This window comes from Urocampus carinirostris, chromosome 14, assembly GCF_059441175.1.
Source record: "Urocampus carinirostris isolate Australia breed hairy pipefish chromosome 14, RoL_Ucar_1.0, whole genome shotgun sequence".
In the NCBI taxonomy this organism is placed as follows: Eukaryota; Metazoa; Chordata; class Actinopteri; order Syngnathiformes; family Syngnathidae; genus Urocampus; species Urocampus carinirostris.
The window spans coordinates 11090176-11109821 of record NC_142362.1 but is presented as its reverse complement, the minus strand read 5'-3'; the positions used below and the strand labels follow the sequence as shown (position 1 = coordinate 11109821).

Below are 19646 nucleotides of genomic sequence, written 5' to 3'. Positions count from 1 at the left end.
CCAGAAATTTTAAAGTACTTTGTATAACATGTCCTTATAACATGGTTGTATACAGTAATCCCTTGCTAATTCAGTTTATCGCTAGTTCAATGAATTGAATTGTCTTTATAGTCATTGATATCAACGCATTGTGCTTTGCATTTTGCAGAAGACTGCAGAAAGCAAACGCTATCGAGGGGGCAGTTTGTATCGCCCGGCGTTCCTGCCTGTGTGTGCAACTGTGATAGGCTGGTGTATGCTGTCAGTCAAACAGTGAGGCTGACGCACGAGTTAATGTGGCCACCAAAACAAACTGTGAAGCATAGCAACAGCAACTATTAGCAGCGCGTTGTGTTAAAATTGAATTTCTCAATTTAATTGTACTGAAAAGAAAGTCATAAGAGCGCAAAGAAATGCTGATCACCAGCAGGTGCTCCGTGGATTGTTATTGGGTCCAAGAAGCGAAGGAGTCATGTCGGGAGAGAAGGCACATGCGAGGCTGCAGGTCCGGCCTACTGGCATGGTTAGACCAACATCTTTCTTAAGCCACCCATGCCAAGCCTGTATCTTACCAGTGCCAGTTACATTATACCAGCTCAGTAGCCTAGATGGTAGTGTGCCCGCTTTGAGACTGGGAGGTCGCTGGTTCGCGCCTCGGCCGAGACATACCTAATTGGTATAATGGCGGCGCCTTCTGGCTGCGGCTGCATCGACTCGCTACAACGGGTCAGGTGTATCGACATTTCGTTCTGTGTACATTGTTACAAAGAATGACAATACAAAGGAAATTATTATTATTATTATTGTCTGAAACAGATGATCTGGAGCTACAACTCGCAGGAAACCGCTTCATCTGGGACGGTTGTGTTTTGATAAAGGCCTAGCTTAACTCGAAAATATCAGATGATAGCAAGAAACTAGCCAGCCGCTCTCCAAATCGCTTACCTTGGGAGGTACTGGTCCGCAAAAACCGAGGGATTACCATACTTCCGTATTTGTGAAATTATTGGTCAATCGATAAATATTGCTGACCAAAATCGTAAAACTTTGTATCTAACGACGTGAGAGTGCAGACACATTTCCACTTGACTATACGGATGACATACGAAAAGGCATTAGAACATATCACCTTATCACATTATTTTTACTCACAGTGCCATCAACATGGCCTCATGTTGATGAGTTATGCTAATGGGTACATGCTACAAAGTGATGCTAACGTGTAAAAACAGTGTTATTACTACGTCATTACCATGAATGTGTTTTTAGACCTCCACAAGGCATATCCTTGTTGGTAACGGTTGTGGGTCCATCTCAAATGAACTTTCCAGTACCGGGGGGGTTTGGGGGGGCGGAGTCCCCCCACAGAACCAAGTTAAAAATTTCAAATACATCTCTCTGAGTTAAAAACTTTATGCTAACTCATAATGCTAACAACTCAACGCTACCGGTTCTCTATCAACATCTGCCGGATCAATCACAACTCTTACAATTGCCGCGGGAATTAGTTATTATTACTTTACAATTTTGACTTTAAATATTATGAGTATAACAGGATCTTTTTTCAGGAAAATTGAAAAATAATGTTAATATGACTTAATGAACTTTTCATTTTTTTTATCACAAATAATCTAAACCAGTTTTTCTCAACTGGTGGTTCAGGACCCAAAAGTGGGCCTTGGACTTGTTTTCAGCAGGTCATTGGCCTATCCTTGGAAAAATAATGCTAAAAACTAGAAACAAAAGGGGGTCAACTACAGACATTCCTAGTCGATGGTGATAATACCGTGATTGGTCTCTTCCACCTGTTCGATTAATTGATGCATTTAAGGGAATACATCTCATTTTATTGTAATTTTGTTGATTTTATTTCCTTTTTCTGCCCAGAATATTGGGTCACAAGAATTTTCATGAAAAGGGGGAGAAAAAGTTTAGGTCGAGGAAGAAAAAAATTGCAATATATGTAAATGCCATTGAAGCGCAGCTGGAAGGTCCAATAAATGATTTAAAACAGTTATATTTGTATTTTTTTATCAGTATTTTAATATTCATTAACCACATAATTTAAATAATTAGCGATGTTTAGGTACACTCTCTATTAATATTTTCAATTTACTTTAGTTTGTGGCTTTTCAAAGCCATTTTTGAATAATAACAATAATAATGTTGCATTTCGAAGCACCTTTCAGGACACCCAAGGTCGCTGTACACATAGGAGACAACATCTCATCTCATCTCATCTCATTAGCTGCACCGCTTATCCTCAGTAGGGTCGCGGGGGTGCTGGAGCCCATCCCAGCAATCATTAGGCAGTGGGCAGGGGACACCCTGAACTGGTTGCCAGCCAATTGCAGGGCACACAGGGACAGACAACTCACTCGCTCATTCACACCAAGGGACAATATGGACTGGCCAATCCTCCTGAAATGCATGTCTTTGGAATGTGGGAGGAAACGCAGATGATCTAAAGAAGGCATATCTGAAGAGGTGGGTTTTGAGTCCGAATTGGAAGGTGAGTGGGCTGGCAGAATTCCGGAGGTCAGGCGGCATTGAGTTCCAAAACTGGGGGGCAGAGTGACTGAAAGCTCTGCTCCCCATTGAGCTGAGACAGGCAAGGGGTATAGGAGGAAGGAGGATGATCTTATATGCCATATAGGCTTACATGCGAGTATAAACAGTACTTTGGAGTTGTTTTGGTTTTGATGGTTATTTTGTTTTTATACGTAAGGTGAATATATTTCACTATATCTGCTTTAAACTGCACAATCCTTTAATTTGATACATTTGAGAAGTGGATTTTTTTTGATGATTTGGGTCGCAGTTTGTCTTTAAGGTGGAGTGGTATGTCCTCAAATCAGACCAGTTGAGAACCAGTGATCCAATCAACTATACCCAAAAGTGTATGTGTGAGTATCCAGTATCTCGCACCTCTCCCACGCCAGTCTGCACAATCTTCAAGCCCGTCTCCGACTCCAAGAAGTTCTTTTCCGATTCTGTATTACGAAAGAAAAAAAAGGCCCGTTTGTGTGTTGGCGAGAAGAAAAAATATAACAAATCTGCAGAGGCGTGTTTGTTTTGCAAGTCTTACCAGCTTTGGCCGCCACCTCCGCAGCCGTCATGTTGTGCTCATTTTGGCGCAGACGGAACGTGAGCGCCGGCCCCACGATGCTAGCGCCACAAAGCACACAAACTGTCAACTTTTTGTTTGTCTTACTCTACAATAGTGGTCAGAAATGTAGGGTTCACGAGCCAGTTTTGTTTCTTTTTATGAGTACATCTGGCTCAGAGATATAAATCACTATTTTTTTTAGGACAGGAAGTGCAATACTGCGTTTTCACCACTAGTGTCAGGAACGCTTTAGCGCTTTGTGTATAATTTAGCCCCTCTTAGTGGTAAAGAACTTCATTCCTTTAAAAAAAATAAAATAAACAAGATTCATTTAAAAATACAAGAACTATAAAACAAACATGTTTTTTTAAAGACTCATAGGTTGATAAATTATTATTCATTTTGCATGAGCCTCACCTTGTCTTTAATTCTTTCATTTTCTTATTTTCTCTCTGCAATTCTATATCATTTTTCTTTGCTTTTTTATTTGTTCTTCTAATTATCTTTTTTTCTTTTTTAAAATCTTTTTCTGTTATTTCCCCATTATTTTTCTTCTCTTTTACTTTGTTTCTTCTTTTCATCTGTTCTTTTCATTTTTTTTACTCTTTTTGCCTGTGCAGCCCTTTGAGACGGATAAACATGACTTGACTTGTTCATTTTCTATCTTTTTCTTTTTATCTTTTTTCTTTCTTTCTCTTTGCCTTTTCTTTTTTCTTTTCTTTCTTTGCAAAACACAGAGTAAAAGAAAAAGAGAGGAAAAAAATGACGTTTGGTCTCTTTCAGTTTCCGTACTTTGTATTCTGCCTTTTTTTTTTTGCACTACTCGTTTTTACTTGCACTACACAATTCAGTGGAATCTAGTGGTCAAATATTACACACTGTCCTTTGAGGCTGGTAAAAAAAATGTCTTTGGGAATTTTTCTGGGTTTAGCCAATTAGCTTTATCTAGAAACTCATGTGAGTGCGGCATCCACATTTACAAATTTGTGTAGTTTGCGCAAGTTATGAGAAAATGATAAATAATCAACAGCACGCTAGTGGACTATTAGGAAGAGTGTTTGTAAATTTAAAAGATTTGAAAGATATCCAATAAGCTCATCGATGAAAACGAATGGAAGACAAATAATGCCCACTCGATTTCCAATGTTAGAACTGTGACCATGTCACATAACAGAAGGTATATACATGTGTATCCTTTTCATTTGCAGTATATTGGGATGTTTTTACAAAAGAACTCTGCTCGAACCTTGTTTTGAAGCTATTTTCAGGACAAATAAAAGGCTCGAAGGGTCTTTGTCCAGTAAAAGTATTTTGTATACATTTGTAACTATATTCAAATTATTTATATATTTGAATCAACAGAAAAGTAGATCGATATAAATTAAAATATAGGTATATGAAAAGTAAGATGGAGTTTATCAATATGCTATACAAAAACCAATAAAATAATGTAAATTGAATTATTATTTTAGTATTCGTTCAAATGTCGATTGTTAAGCACAAATATTTTCATTATTTTTAATATATTTTTAATTCATCGGAATGCAAGGAAAGCTGTCATGTCTTGATCTTCAACCCAGGGCCCGAACCAAAATGTCAATCATTAAGTCGGGCCAGGCAGGGCTTCTTTTGCGTCTTTTGTTTTTCCTTTGTGGAGGATATGCACAGCATGCACCTACTTTTACTCAATTAATTATTTAGATAAGTGAGAGAGACACATTTTAATTGGAATATTTGTTGATATGAGACAAAAGCTCTGGCATTATTATTGTTTTGAACATTTTAGAAATCATCAAATGTCTCACAGTGAAATCAAATTCTCTTAATAATTAGCTTTTGTCTGGAGATAAAATATAGCAGATCTATTAAATTCTGTCTTAAAATATATGGCGTGACTTTAATGAAAAAATAAATCTAAATATTTTGCATTCAGGACTTTTTGAGTCAAAAAGGTTCCCAACCCCTGCCCTACAATCACATGCGCCTACCTTAAATTAATGAAGCTACTAGTTGTCAAGTGTGTTTTCTCAGCCAGTAACTCCAGAAGCTTCACACCATCATACAAACTCAAATGGCTGAGAAACAGAAAGAGCACGTTTAACACCAGGAGTTTTGATTCGGGATTTGAAACGGACTGACCTCTGGTTGGTGACAATGTAGCCGTATTGCTCTTTGGCCCCTGTTGCCTCCACGTCTTCATTTTCCAAAATTGTTCCTTCACCAAGTGCAGCTTGCAGGGGACGTGAGGTGGATGGAGGGGGCCAGGTGTTTATCTTTGTGGGCGTGGTTACAGCAGGTTGGAGGACTTTTGAGGTGTCAGGTGTAACCGAGGCAAGCGTGATCTTCTCTGGCTTCCTTGGTGTTGGGTCTTCTTTTAAGCGCTGGCTCTGTGTAGAAGAAGGAAATACAGTTTTACTTAATTTCCTCTGCGGTTCATGAAGACGTTTATTGCTTTGCAGGTATACCGTAAATTCCGGACTATATACTATTTGTAAATATGTGTAACCATGTATAATATGTATTTGCAACTGTATATTTTTGTAATGTATTTATTTGTATTTATTTTAGACACTTATTCTGATATGTTTTGCACAGGCGAATGAAAAAGAAGGGGCGGAACAAACGCGGGGTAATGGGAAGTGGGGTAAAGGTGAGGAAAAGAGAGACCTGTTTGTGGACGCGGCGGACAATAGTGGATATATATTTTTCCTACCCTTACCTTTGGAAATATACACTTTTTTCCTTGGATAACTTTCAACGGGACCCAGACTCTGCAGGTCTGCATCAAACCTTAAATACCGGTATCATTTTCCGTTCATTTTGCCGGCTGTGATTTTTGGACTGTGTACTTTAATGAAGGACATTTAGTTTCAATCGCGGGACTTAAAGTCGGGTTTTGGTTAATTTTGTGTTTGTTTTACATTTTTAAATGTGGGCGCATGCGGCTTATATACAGGTGCGGCTTGTGTAAGTACAAAATCGGTTTTCTTCTTAAAATGTGGTGGGTGCGGCGTATAATCAGGTGCGCTTTATAGTCTGGAATTTACGGTAGTTTTTATTGAGGAATGTTGTTTCCACTAGATCAGATTAAAGTCCTATATTTTAGTGATGCCGGTAAATGTCCCAAAAATATACTGCACACTTCAGAATTTTGTCCTTTGCGTTATACTATTTTATTAAATTAGGATTGTTTTCCCTCAATGTTTGAATACCAGCATCTTTCTTTCCGTTTCTGAGACATAGGTCTTTCTGGTTTAACTCTAGAAACAAGGGTGACGTCATCCCCAAACTTTGATAGACGCATAAGAACAAAGAGATGGACAACTATACAAGTTTCGAGTCCCGAGTTCATGTTCAGTTTTTGAAGTTCAGAAGGTTCTGATCATGGTCATAATTCTTAATACCAAACCCTAACCGTACCATTAAGCCCAACCCTAACTTCAACCCTAACCCCAACCATAATTTCAACCCAAACCTTAACCCTACCCCTAAACCCGACACTTTACCCCAGCCCTAGCCCTAAGCCTAGCCCTAAACTCTAGCCCTAAACTTAGCCCTAACTTTAATCGCAACCCCAACGTATATCCCAACCTTAACATCAATCTTCTACCCTTAAACCCTAAGTCTAGCCCTAACCCCTATCCCTAAACTTTATCCTAACCCAAATTGCAACCCTAACCTTAACCTCAAACCTCTATACCTAGACCCTAACACTTAACTCTAAAAACTAACCCCTAGCTGTAACCTATTAACCTCAACTCTACACCTAATTCAAAACCCTAACCCCAAAATAGATGGTGACGTACCTCCTTGAGTTTGACGAGGTCTTTTTCATTTGCTCCTGAGAATGAAAGAGACAGAAAATAAATGTAGAGGATAATGGTGTCCTAAAACAACTTACCAAAATCAATTTAGAAATGAGGCTTCATGAAGCTTCTGAAAGATTTGTGTAATTGTTTAAGTCCACTACACTGCTCTCCAGTTGGCCAGTGCATAGGCAAAAGGTAAATAGAAGAGTGAAAATAATAACACAAGTGCTTCTTAGAGTATCATGAAGAAGTTTCGTTAGAAATTTACTATAGTTGTTGCTCATAGTTTAACCTTATAAACACCTTAAATGGATGACATATCCACTGCTCTTTAAATGAACATTTGAATGTAGATAAATGGGAAAAAAAAATAAGTCTTCATGAAGCTTCATTTTTCCATAACAACCATATCGTCCAGATTTCCTGAATTAACTCTATTCATACCTTCTGTCTTGTCCTGAGCTTGCAGCAGTTGCAATATAAGGGCTAATTTGTAGAGCTGCTCCTGGCTGAGCTCTTTAGGGTCCACTCCGTACTTCTGCAGGACGCCTGACATTTTTTGCAGCAAGCCCTCTAAAAATTCAAACGCCGTGATCTTGAGAAGGAACAACAAACTTAAAACCGTGGTTTGTGGTTTCCTCACCACTGTCTCCTGATTGAGGGACCCTGTGCTGGAGCGGCGGTTGTCTGTTTCTGGATGCAAGTCGCTCCTCTATAGAATAATCGTCCGCGTAGTCCATTGGTGTCCCCATTTGCATGTCATCATAATAAGGCACACCTAAAAATATGTTATTAAGTAAAAGTATCCAGATGCTCCTTCGCTTGATCTAATGTCTTTACCTGGGGATGCCAATGAGGCGGAACCCCGAGCCCGATAGGAGGACGGCGAAGACGCCAAATAAGCAGACAAAGCCTCTTGGAGGAGTTGCCTGTCACGTTCTCGCTCTCTCTGATTGGTCTGCAGCCATGGCAAAGGGCGGGGATAGCTTCCTTCTCTTCCAATGAGAGATCTCTCTTCTTCGTCTTGGTACCTGTGCTGTTATGGGAGAGATCTTTGTAGTCATGGGAAATTCAAGCTTCATGATGCTTCATGAATGACTTGTGATGTTTCATGACACCTCTAAATTTTGGTTTAATGATACAAGCTAGTTGCAACTATATTTGATTGAATTTTAATGCTATTTTCAAGAAAAAGTGTTGAATTATTAATATAAAATGTATCTTCAAGGTACAATGTGTATCATTTAGTGCCCAATTTGAATACTAAGCAAACATACATTAACTATCATACCAATGTTAATTTTTATTTCTTTTTAAATTAAAAGTTGAATTTTTTTAAAATTTATTTTACATAGTTGAATCCCCACTTAGTTCGCTTCCATATTTGTCTGGCATCTTGTCGCCGCACTGTGCTCTGTGGCACTGGCCCTCCCTCACAACAGACAACACAGTGCCATCTAGTGGTCAAATATTACAAATTGGGGCTTTTAAAAGCAAATCAATGCGTTTAAAAAAAAGAATCAATGTTAAATCATTACACTTCTTCTTAAAAAAACGTCCCGGTTTTGGCATCATATTAAATATTATATATCTTTATATTTAGATTTGGGCAGCACCGCGGCGCAGTGGTTAGCGCATGTGCTAAGGTCCTGGGAACCTCCTGTGTGGGTTCAAATCCAGCTTCCGGACTTACTGTGCGGAGTTTGTATGTTCTCCCCTAGCTTGCGTGGGTTTCCTCCAGGCACTCCGGTTTCCTCCCACATTCCAAAGACATGCATTTCAGGTGGATTGGCCGGTCCAAAATTGTCCCTAGGTGTGAATGAGCGATCGAGTTGTCTGTCCCTGCGATTGGCTGGCAACCAGTTCAGGGTGTCCCCTGCCCACTGCCTAATTATTGCTGGGATGGGCTCCAGCACCCCCGCGACCCTACTGAGGATAAGCGGTGCAGCTGTTGAGATGGGATATTTAGATTTGTTAGCATTAAATTTCAATCGAAAAATTGACAGTAAAAATAATTTCGAATCTTATATTCCGTATTTAAAGACAGGTTTGTCTTGTTTCAAAATTCAAGCACTTTTCAATTCTTGAAAATTGTTAAGTTTGTTACTATTGGACAAGTGCAAAGAGATTTCATTTGATGCCAATTCCTTTTTTTGGACTATAACCTTGAAAAAAAGAGGGGACTCGGAGGAGAACTTCAGGAAGGGATGGAATTTTTATTTGAGAGCTTTTCTCCAAGTCATCCTTGCAAGTTCAAAATCCAGTGATGTCTTCTGTCCTTATTTTGAAAGTTTAGACTTAAAAATAACACACGATTAAAACGCAAACATTTTGTAGGATTTCAAGCAGCTGTACGAACCCTGGTTATAACGTATTCCTAAAAGTTGGTATTACACATACCTGCTGGTACGTGTAAGGGTTGATGTCGAGTCCCTGTATTTGCTTTGGCGACTGAGGAGGTTCAACAATCCTGTAGTCCACGTATTTGCCCGTAGGGTACCCTGACTTGGAGACGTGCTGCTTGGACCTGAGGAAACGGAATATGACTGACACAGTGAGGATTATGGATGAAGTAAAGCGAACCGTGCAGACAAAACTTACGAATGGTGTGAAGAAGTGTTTGGTTTGGATGATTGGGAGATGTGAGGAACTCGCTTCAGTTCTTTGGATAAAATGGATTGTGTGATGTCATCCTGCCAGGAAAGACCTGTACACAAAGTCGGCATGAAAAATACTGTATATGAAGCACTACAATTGTTTTGTTTGAATTTTCTTAGGTATGATAAAGTTACCTTGTAGCATGAGCTGTTTAAGGACTTCCTGCATTCGCTTTAATACAGGAACTGACACTTGGTACTGGACCCGGTCCTGCTTAGAACTGAGACACTGACCAAACAGTCCATCTGAACGCATACAACAAACACATGCTCAATTATCCACGTGAAGTGTGTTTTTTCACCTGTATTTTTTTCAAACCAAAAAATATTGCTTTATTGGTAGATAATTATTCTCAGTTTAATGATTATTTTTATGATTTTACTATTTTTATTTATTTTATTTCCCTCTCTTTTAACAGTTTTTCCCCATTGTGAAATACATGAGAACAACACTTAATTTTATTTAAGGGTTTTCATTATAATAATATAAATCAATATTATAACAATACATACTACTCTACATACAGATTACACAATGATTTTATGTCTTATTTTACAATTTGTTTTTCTTCTGTTTCTGGTAAAATAAGTAAAAATATACAAAAGCTAATACTGCACATTTTAAGTATTATCATTAATTTAACATAAAACATCTCTCAGGATTTTGTTCTCATTTGATTATATTTTTACAATTTCTATTTTTTTTTAAACTTGTTTTTTTTATTAAAATACACAAATACTAACTCTAAGGATTATTTTTCTTCTTTTACTACATTTTTGGGAATGTGTTTAATCTAAAAATAACAAAACTATTTAATCATGGTGAGAATGTAATAAATATTTTTGGGATTATTTTACAATATTTCTGTATTTTCTAACTAAAAATAACAATAATATTTGGTTATAAAAATAATGAAAAAGGTTAAAGATTATTGTTCTTTTCATGAAAAAATAAGAAATTACTAAAAAACGTCATTCATATTTTGATATCTTATGAAATGTTTGATGATTTTTCTTGCCATTTGTATCAATATATTTTGGAACTTGTCCTTTTAAAGTAAGTAAAATAATTCGTTTTCTGCTATTGCAGTCGGCGAAAAATTTTGCTTATGTTAAATTATTGTTTATCTTAATAAAACACAAATTTTCAAGCATTGCGTTTTTTTCTTTAAGTATTAGTTGTTAAAGGAGCTGCTTGCGGAATGATTGCAGGCCTGAAATGTCCTTTTTTCTTCTTTTGTTGATTACATTTTTTTTCTTGTTTTGATTTTAAATATGTCTTTCCTGCAAGAAAATATGGAATAAACATACTTAAAAGATTAGGATTCGCTCTATTCCATTTGGAAACATGCTTATGTATCACACCATTGTATTATACAGCTGTTTGCAAATATTAAATAATTTTTCCTTTTTGCCCCAAAAAAGGCTTCCAACACAAAAAACCTTTTTTAATAAGCAAGAATTTCTGACACCAGCCATATCAGACAATGTTGCTCTGCTTGACGATTATATTTGATCATTTTGCTGGAAACATATACAAAAACATACACTAAAGTAAGTAAAATGTTAATTTGAAAACCCCAAAAAATTAGATTAAACATAGTGGCATTGTAAATGATTAGTTTTTTACGCATTGAGGTTATGTGGTTTAGAAAGTGAATGTACAATACATTGAATACAGTATTATTAGGTAGGGCGCCCGCTTTGAGACTGGGAGGTCGCTGGTTCGCGCCTCGGCCGAGTCATACCTAAGACTTATAACATTGGTAAAATGGCGGCGCCCTCTGTTGGCTGCGGCTGCATCGGCTCGCTACAACGGGTCAGGTGTATCGACATTTCGTTCTATGTACATTGTTACAAAGAATGACAATACAAAGGAAATTATTATTATTATTATTATTATTATTATAATCATTGTTATTATTATTGGAATTTTCTTTTTTGATATTTATTGATAGCAACATATTATGCATTGTTTCCAATGAGAGAAAACATATATATTTACAATGCCTAGCTTAAGTATTGACCCCCAGGAACTTTTTGTCATATCTCCACATATCAGGCTTTAAACTTAAATCTTAAAGTTGGGGCAATCTGTGCATAAAACAACTATTATATAATCATACTCTTCATAAATCTGCATAAAGTATGGCAAGAAGAGAGCCCTATCTGAAAGAATACCATAAAAAAGCCTGTATGGGGTTTGCATGAAGCCACATGGTAGACACAAATACCATATGGAACATGCTGCTCCGGTCAGATGCGACCAAATTGATATTTTCGGGCTAAATGCTAAGCATTACTTTAGGCTGCACATCACCCTGAAAACACCATCCCTATTGTTAAACATGGTGGTAGCAGCATCATGCCCCGGGGCGTATTTTCTCCAGCAACGATTGGAAAGATCGTTAAAGTAGATGGGAATATGGATGAAGCTAAATATAGGGTGATTCTGGAAAAAAATCTGTTGGAATCTGCAAGAGATCTGAGAATGGGGTACTGGTTCACCTTTCAACAGGACAACAACCATAAGCATTAAGCTAAATCTACAATGGAATGGTTTAAAACTAACAAATACTGCAAAAGTGTTGGAATGGCCAAGCCAAAGTACAGACTTTAATCCTATAGGACATTTGAGAGAAGGTCAGAAAAATGCTTTGCGCAAACAATCACCATCGTACCTTAAGTAACTTGAGCTGTTTTTGTAAGGAGGAATGGGCCAATATTACTGTTTTCAAGATGCAAAACTTAAGCAGACATACCCAAAACGACTCGTAGCCGTGATCACAGCGAAATGAGGTTGTACTACTTTTCAATTCTTTATTTGTAAGCACAATATAAAATGTTAAATACATTTTTTTTTACGATTGTTTTGTTGATTCTTAGAAAATATTTTGAGTTTTTTAGTTGAAGCCTGAGCTGACAATTAGTCAACAAGTTCTTAGGGGAGCCAATACTTTTTTCAAGGCACTGCATATTTATATATATATATATATATATATATATGATTTCGCCTACTGAAATAAAACTTGCCGCACTTCACTCTGTTTGCTACCTTCTCCTGCGAATGAAATATGCAAAGCTTTCCCGATGTTACTTTTCTGCCCAATGCGGCCACAGCAGCACTTTACATGACTCATGCAATTGAAGTGCAGCCCACAATTGGACGCTGATTGCCACAGTGCCCCAATCAACAATGGCCTTTTGCTGTCGCCTTACGAACATTTCGTTCTCCTCTAAAGGTTGCCTTGAAGCAACGACCACACACTTTTAAACGTCGAATAAATCTACACAGACGTCATTATTTGAAATGCTGCTAAGTTACAGAAATTCTGCAGAAAAATGCCCAAAAAGTAATTTCCAAACTGCAATGTGAGCCGATGAGTGAAAGCGAGATTATATTTTTCTGGCGCAGCGATGAGTCACTGCAGTCTCTCGGTACGCCCTCTCGATTTGACACAAACCCGCCTGGGAATTGCTACAATGGGCAGATTAAAGGGGATTAATTTGATTTATTTTGGATGCTCATCATACAGCAGAGAGTTTATTCATATTTTTCCGCCCAGAAATATTTTCATGTAGAAAAAAAAAATCTATTTAGAAATACATTAACTATTGTTGAATATTGACATTCTGGTGGCATTCTTTATTTATTTTTATGGTTTTAAATTGTAATAATTAAATATAACTATATACAATTAACATTTTGAGAGGTTGGAAATCTTAAAATTGGAAATCACAAAGTTATAAGACCACAAAGGTGTGGACATTTCATAGTCAAAATATCTCAAGTGTAGATTAATTTATTTCTAACCCTATGGGTTTAGCAGACCTTTTGAGAAACATGTCAACAATTTCAAGCATTTACAAGCACTTCACACCAATTCCTTACAATCTTTGAAAGCACAACATTAGAATTAAAACATTTTCAAGTATTTTAGGCTCCTGTACGAACCCTGTAACCATTTGCTTCCTTTGCAATTATCCTGTAACAGAAATGCCCAATGCAAGGTGAATGCTGCATTATATTATGCAGAAATCATTGATTGTTGACAACGTAATATAAATTATTGGTAGATTACTTTGTCAGACAAATCCAATCCGGCATGTGCTGATGTTTATTGTTACGGGGAATTACTAATTGACAATTCCGATGACTCTCTATAGAATTGCGTGCTCGTGAATGGAATGACTAAAAGCACCCAGGATTGAATGATTGGGTTTTCTTTTTTGATCCAGTTTCTGAACATTTGGTATTGGGTGCTATGAAGTGCGTAAGCCGGTGTCAGTGACTCATCACTGTAGCACAACAACTGGCGACGTGATGTCAGTGTTGCCATGGAGACGGTAGAGCAAGAGGCGGGGACTCCATTAAACTGAAGCATACGGGACGAGGAGGTAAGAGTGGGAGAAGGACGCACGGAGATGTTGGGGGAAGAAAAAAATCCTTGACTCGATTTGTCATGGTTTTATTGCAAAAGCTGGTCAATATTGCACACAGTAAAATAATGGCTTGTGTTTGTGTGTTTTTGTGTGTTTCTCACCATCCGAGCAAAACTGACCCCTTGAGCACAGTTTTCTCTCAAACAGGCAACCTGAGGCGGGAAAAATAAACAAAGCCCACAGGTGAATTCGAGAAAGTCTGACATGGTGATTTTCATGCACAATTAAAAACCTGTGTGAAAAAGACAATCAATATAATTGTTTCTCTAAGATTTCATTGTAACCTTGCTGTTCAGCTTTGATTGATTGAATAACGGAATAAATCAAACTTCATATAGCGCTGATGGTATTTTTTTAAATCCTCTAGATGTGTTTAAACGGACACTGTTTAACATTTAACGACTAGACATCCCTGTATTGTGTAATGGAACCCAAAATGAGCGCTACAAGCTACAAAGAAGAATACAAAGTATGGTGGCTCAAAGTGACCAAACCACACCATTTTCCTTTTCATTGTTTTGCCCTGCATTTTTGAAGTTTTTGGGTACCTGTAGCAGCAAAATGGCAACAAACATGCTCCCTCTAGGTAAGCTTCTTGTTTTGTAAAATAAAAGCAAATATTTTGACCTACGAGTATTTAAAAAAATACTGTTTATATGATAGTTCATGTATTTTTTCTTTCTATTCAAATACAAATTGTTTTTTTACTACTAGGAGGTGATTTCCCTTTAAAAATACTGTAATCCCTTGTATATCATGAGTATTAGGGACCAGAACCCCCTACATTGCGCAAAAAACTGCCCCCTCATTTTTAACATGCACTCTGACGACCCCCACTCACATCAAGAGTCAAAGGGGATAATGGATTGCAGCCGCACATGTGCAGTTCCTTTTAAATGAAAAGAACTGAAATAAAAACTGCCAGTCATGACACATATTTGCTCTGTCGGCTCAGCAATAGAAGGCTAGGGATAAGGGATTGCAGCTAAAACAGTGTGGTTCATTTTAGGTGGGCGACAAAGTCATGCATTTAGCAGCTTGAACCAAAAAAGAATGTGTTCTGCCAGTCCCTGTTCGCTTTAATGTGCAACCAAAGATAATGGATCAAGGCCACAAGCATTAATTTCATTTTATATGCGTCGGAGGGCAGAAAGTTCCTTCTGCCAGATCTGCTCGCAGCAGTACAGGAAAGAACGGATAAAAGGTTTAAAGAACGGAAAAAAGCCGTCATGCATGACGACAAACTTGCTCTCGCAGCTCATGTTCTCTGCAAAAGTTGACTGGAGATAGTTGATTGCAGCCAATATATTGCAGTTTATTTTAGCAGGCCACAGCCTTCAGCTGCCTGAACCGAAAAAAGTGTGTTGTGCCGGCCCCTGCTCACAGTATTAGTCAACTGGTGATAAAAGATTGCAGCCACTACCACCAGATCACGGCTGCACAAGTTTATTTCATTTTAGTACGAAAAATACATAAAAAAAGAGCTGCCAGGCCCGACAAAAGTGCACTCAGATGGTTCTCGCTCAAAGCAACATCAACTTGGAGATAATGGATCCCGGCCGCACAAGCGAAGCTCACTACCCAGCGATACACTGAGGCAGTGATGTCCAAGGCGCGAAGTGGTTAAGGACTACAATGAAAATATTGTGCATAGTGTTACCATTGCAACTGCCTTTATGCGCTTTGTGATGTTTCATTTTAATATCATTAGTCTAAAATGTTTTAAGAAATGAGTTAAAAAACAATTAAAGTGAAAAGAAGCGGTATCTAATGATTGTCAACAAAAGATTTAACCTCGACAGACAAAGGGTCAACGCTTTACATGTATTTTGAATATTTATGAGCACATTTAGTTCATATAAAACGGACTCAAAACGCCTTCAAGGACAGCAAACCTCATGGTGTTCTTTTACGAGTCCCTGGTGAATGATTGCTCAAAGCAACAGAAATGGAAAAGATACGCTTTCAGCATGAATGGATAAAACAAATGTTCTTTTTCCTGCAAGGTTTCACTGACACTCGCCCACCTCTTTTTTAACACAATGTTTGTTTGTGAAAGACAATTTGCGAGAACATTGTAACAAAAACAATTTTCATAGTAATACAATCTTCAATATCAAAGGCTGATTCAAACCTTATTTACATATTTGATATTGAATATACTGATTGGGTTCTGAAAAAAACTTTCAATACCAGAAACAATCAACCCAGATTGTAATATTAAAATATATATTATTGAATTTTTCCACAAACAGCAGTCAACATTTTTTTCACATAGATTTACACGACAACTAGTTCGTATCTTGTGATTTATACTCAAGGAATTCACAAAATTAAAAAGTTTACCAATTTATTTGTGATATATTCAGTTGCAAATGTAGTATTTGACCATGCATACTGTATATAATATATTTATTTGTATTGATTAATGTATGTATGTATTTGTGCACGGTATGTATTTATTATGCATCTATATATACTGTATAAACGTCATTCATTTAAACATTTAGTATGCACACTGTTTATAATTTATTTAATTGTATCTACCATATTTTCCCGACCATAAGGCGCACATAATTTAAATTTTAGGGCGCTCCCTATTGGTCATTGCACCTCGTCTCTCATGCAGAATAGCGGACGAACACCAGCTTGGTGGCCTTGGGGTTTGGCACACGCTCCTGAGACTGGAAGGTCGCGGGTTTGAGGTTGGCCGAGTCAAGACTCACAATACATTTGGGTGAAATCCCATGTTTTTTGTGAGATTGTTCACATTTTCCAATTAAATGCCACTTCTATGCGTCTCTTGTGTGAATGCCATAGGACGTGTGATGTCAGACGCAGTGCATTGTTAGCGAAAGTGCTCATGGATGCTTACGCCGTATCTATTCGAAAGTTATTGTGTTGCCAGAGGCGGAACAGAGTTCCCCCAAAAGTATTATTTACCGGAAATCCATAACCTCACTTTCCCCCCATTAAATGCTTTCCGTGTTTTCGTCCGCCGTAGTGTGTTGATTTCTACGGCAAGCGGAAAAACGTGGAAATGGAGCAACAGGCGCGAGAGAATTGAAGAATAATGAATCGAAGGTTTGCAAGTTGGAGAAAACTGAAAAACGAACTCCGACAAGTTTTGATCCGTGTGATTTACTTTGTAATCAATACTTTAAAAACCACAATCAAACTCAGTATGCTTTTCTGTTTTGTGCCAAAAAATGACCCGACCATCACCCCGGCATGAAAATGTCCCCCCTCGCGGTGCAAATGTTACAAAAACATCTTCTTATCTATATTTGGGTGGAATGTACTAGAACAGTGAAGAACAGATAATTTGCACCTTGTATGCACAAGGGTATACATTTCATGCGAGCAGAGGGCACCCACACCTTATCGTTTGGTACGCCCCCTGTAGTGTTCAATTCGGAAATAGAACCAGTTACTGAAACTGCGCCCTTTTCTGCCGTATGGTCTTGAAAATACGGTATTCATGTATGTATTCATTTTTGATTTTATATGTACATGGTATATGAATTATTCATTCGTCTATTTATTTTTTATGTTTCATGCATGCTGTATAAACTTTATGTATTTATCTACTTGTTTAGTATGTGTCTATGCATACTGTATATATTGTATTCATTTATATATTCATTTATTTGCTTTTTTCTGTCTATGCATACTGTACATACTTTATTCATTTAACTGTTTTTTATGTGTTCATGCATACTGTTTATAATGTATTTGTTTGTATTTATTATGTATGTATGTATGTATGCACTAATGTATGTATGCACTAATGTTGTACTTGCCCAAGACACACCACAGGAAATGGTGCCCCTAAGACCCTAGTGGTTAAGAGATCCAACCAACCATGCACTAATGCCTGTGCATGCTGTGTAAAATGTATTTTAATTTATTTATGTATTTATGTATTTATGTAGTTATTCATTCATTCACTCACTCATTCATTCATTCGTTCATTTATTTATTTATTTGTCATGCTTATTGTACAATATATAATGTATGTATGTATGTACAGTATTTACTTATTGTATCTATGTTCATGCATACTGTATATAATTTATTTATTCATTAATGTGTATTTATTGATTTGTTTGGATATGGATGTATTTATTATGTGTCTACGTACACAGTGAACAATGTATTCATGTATTATGTTGCTATGCATACCATATAGATAGATAGATAGACAGATAGATAGATAGATAGATAGATAGATAGATAGATAGATAGATAGATAGATAGATAGATAGATAGATAGATAGATAGATAGATAGATAGATAGATAGATAGATAGATAGATAGATAGATAGATAGATAGATAGATAGATAGATAGATAGATAGATAGATAGGTACTTTATTCATCTCCGTAGGGAAATTCACATTTCCAGCAGTCTCCTTCGTTGTTTAGAATTTATAACATCGTAGTAGTTTCTTTACTTTGTGAATCAAGACAATTTAAATACATATTCAAATTAATACAAACTCAAAATATAGCACACTAAGACAGAAGCATGAACACAGCTCAGGCTGTCAGTTAGAGAGGGAAATGGGAGGGGAAAAACACTCCACCATGCAGACTTTGCTTATTTGTCTTTTTCATGATCTTACCGTATCTGTCAGACATCCCTTGGTGAAAGATGATAGTGAGAAGAAGCAGGATTCGCCATGTCCTCAGATGCTGCATGGTGCGTTCAAGTGTCACGGTAGATCACAATCAAGAATCTTTGCTCTTGTTTCCCTTCTTTTAAATCCTCATATTGTAAAACGGTTCGAGAGCCAGTGTAGGTGGCTTGCGTTTTGAACAAAATCTTTTTTTGAGGGAGCAAGAGAGAGCGACTGTCTGGATGCAAAAAGTGTGAATTGCTCCCGTTGGGAAAGCGCCAACTGAGGTGGGGAGGTGGGCGTGGCCAGATTCATTGCGGAAATAACGTAAAAGCGAGTGAACCGTGACCCGAGCTGCAGGTGCGTCATCGCAGTCGCAAATAGAAAAGGGGGACGGCTACCTTTATTTACATGGCAACACCTGCTCTCTCTCGCAATTTTCTATTGCAAAAACCCATCAGGGTTAGGGGGGTTACTTTATAAATGTAATCCGATACAGTTACTATTAACCTGTTGAAAAAAACGTAGTCATTTACGTAATCTGGATACCATATATTTGCAATAATGTAACTAGATCACTTTCCTTTACATTTTCCTTTCTGTATTTCTCTAATAGCAAAATTTGCTAATGAAATACAAAATAAACTATTTGGATTAAGATAATAATAAATAGATGGATAGATAGATAGATAGATAGATAGATAGATAGATAGATAGATAGATAGATAGATAGATAGATAGATAGATAGATAGATAGATAGATAGATAGATAGATAGATAGATAGATAGATAGATAGATAGATAGATAGATACTTTATTCATCCCCGTAGGGAAATTCACACTTCCAGCAGTATCCTTGTGTTGAAAAAAAAATAAAATAAAATAAAGATATAGAATACAAAAATACCCAATATAACGTTTTGCTATAGAGTATTTAAATAGTGCTACGGAAAGTACACTCTGTAATAAAAATTGGGTTATATGTTAATGTGGGGGTGGGGGTTAATGTGAGATTTTACTCCCCCGGG

At 37.2% G+C, this 19646-nt stretch overlaps 1 protein-coding gene across 1 annotated transcript in view; it reads right to left on the bottom strand.

Moving 5' to 3' along the window:
* ptprna (protein tyrosine phosphatase receptor type Na) overlaps nt 1–18933 on the bottom strand; it is a 35517-nt gene extending 16584 nt beyond the window's left edge. The window contains exons 1-13 of the mRNA XM_088353131.1: nt 18625–18933; nt 14099–14149; nt 9690–9800; nt 9499–9604; nt 9298–9424; nt 7738–7933; nt 7541–7675; nt 7342–7470; nt 6895–6929; nt 5228–5475; nt 5077–5163; nt 3068–3147; nt 2908–2972 (exon numbers count right to left, since the gene is read on the bottom strand). Coding sequence (XP_088209257.1) covers nt 2908–2972; nt 3068–3147; nt 5077–5163; nt 5228–5475; nt 6895–6929; nt 7342–7470; nt 7541–7675; nt 7738–7933; nt 9298–9424; nt 9499–9604; nt 9690–9800; nt 14099–14149; nt 18625–18700 — 1446 coding nt within the window. The 5' untranslated portion in view covers nt 18701–18933. The remainder of the gene's footprint in view (nt 1–2907; nt 2973–3067; nt 3148–5076; nt 5164–5227; nt 5476–6894; nt 6930–7341; nt 7471–7540; nt 7676–7737; nt 7934–9297; nt 9425–9498; nt 9605–9689; nt 9801–14098; nt 14150–18624) is intronic.
* Between the last annotated feature and the right edge of the window lie 713 nt (nt 18934–19646).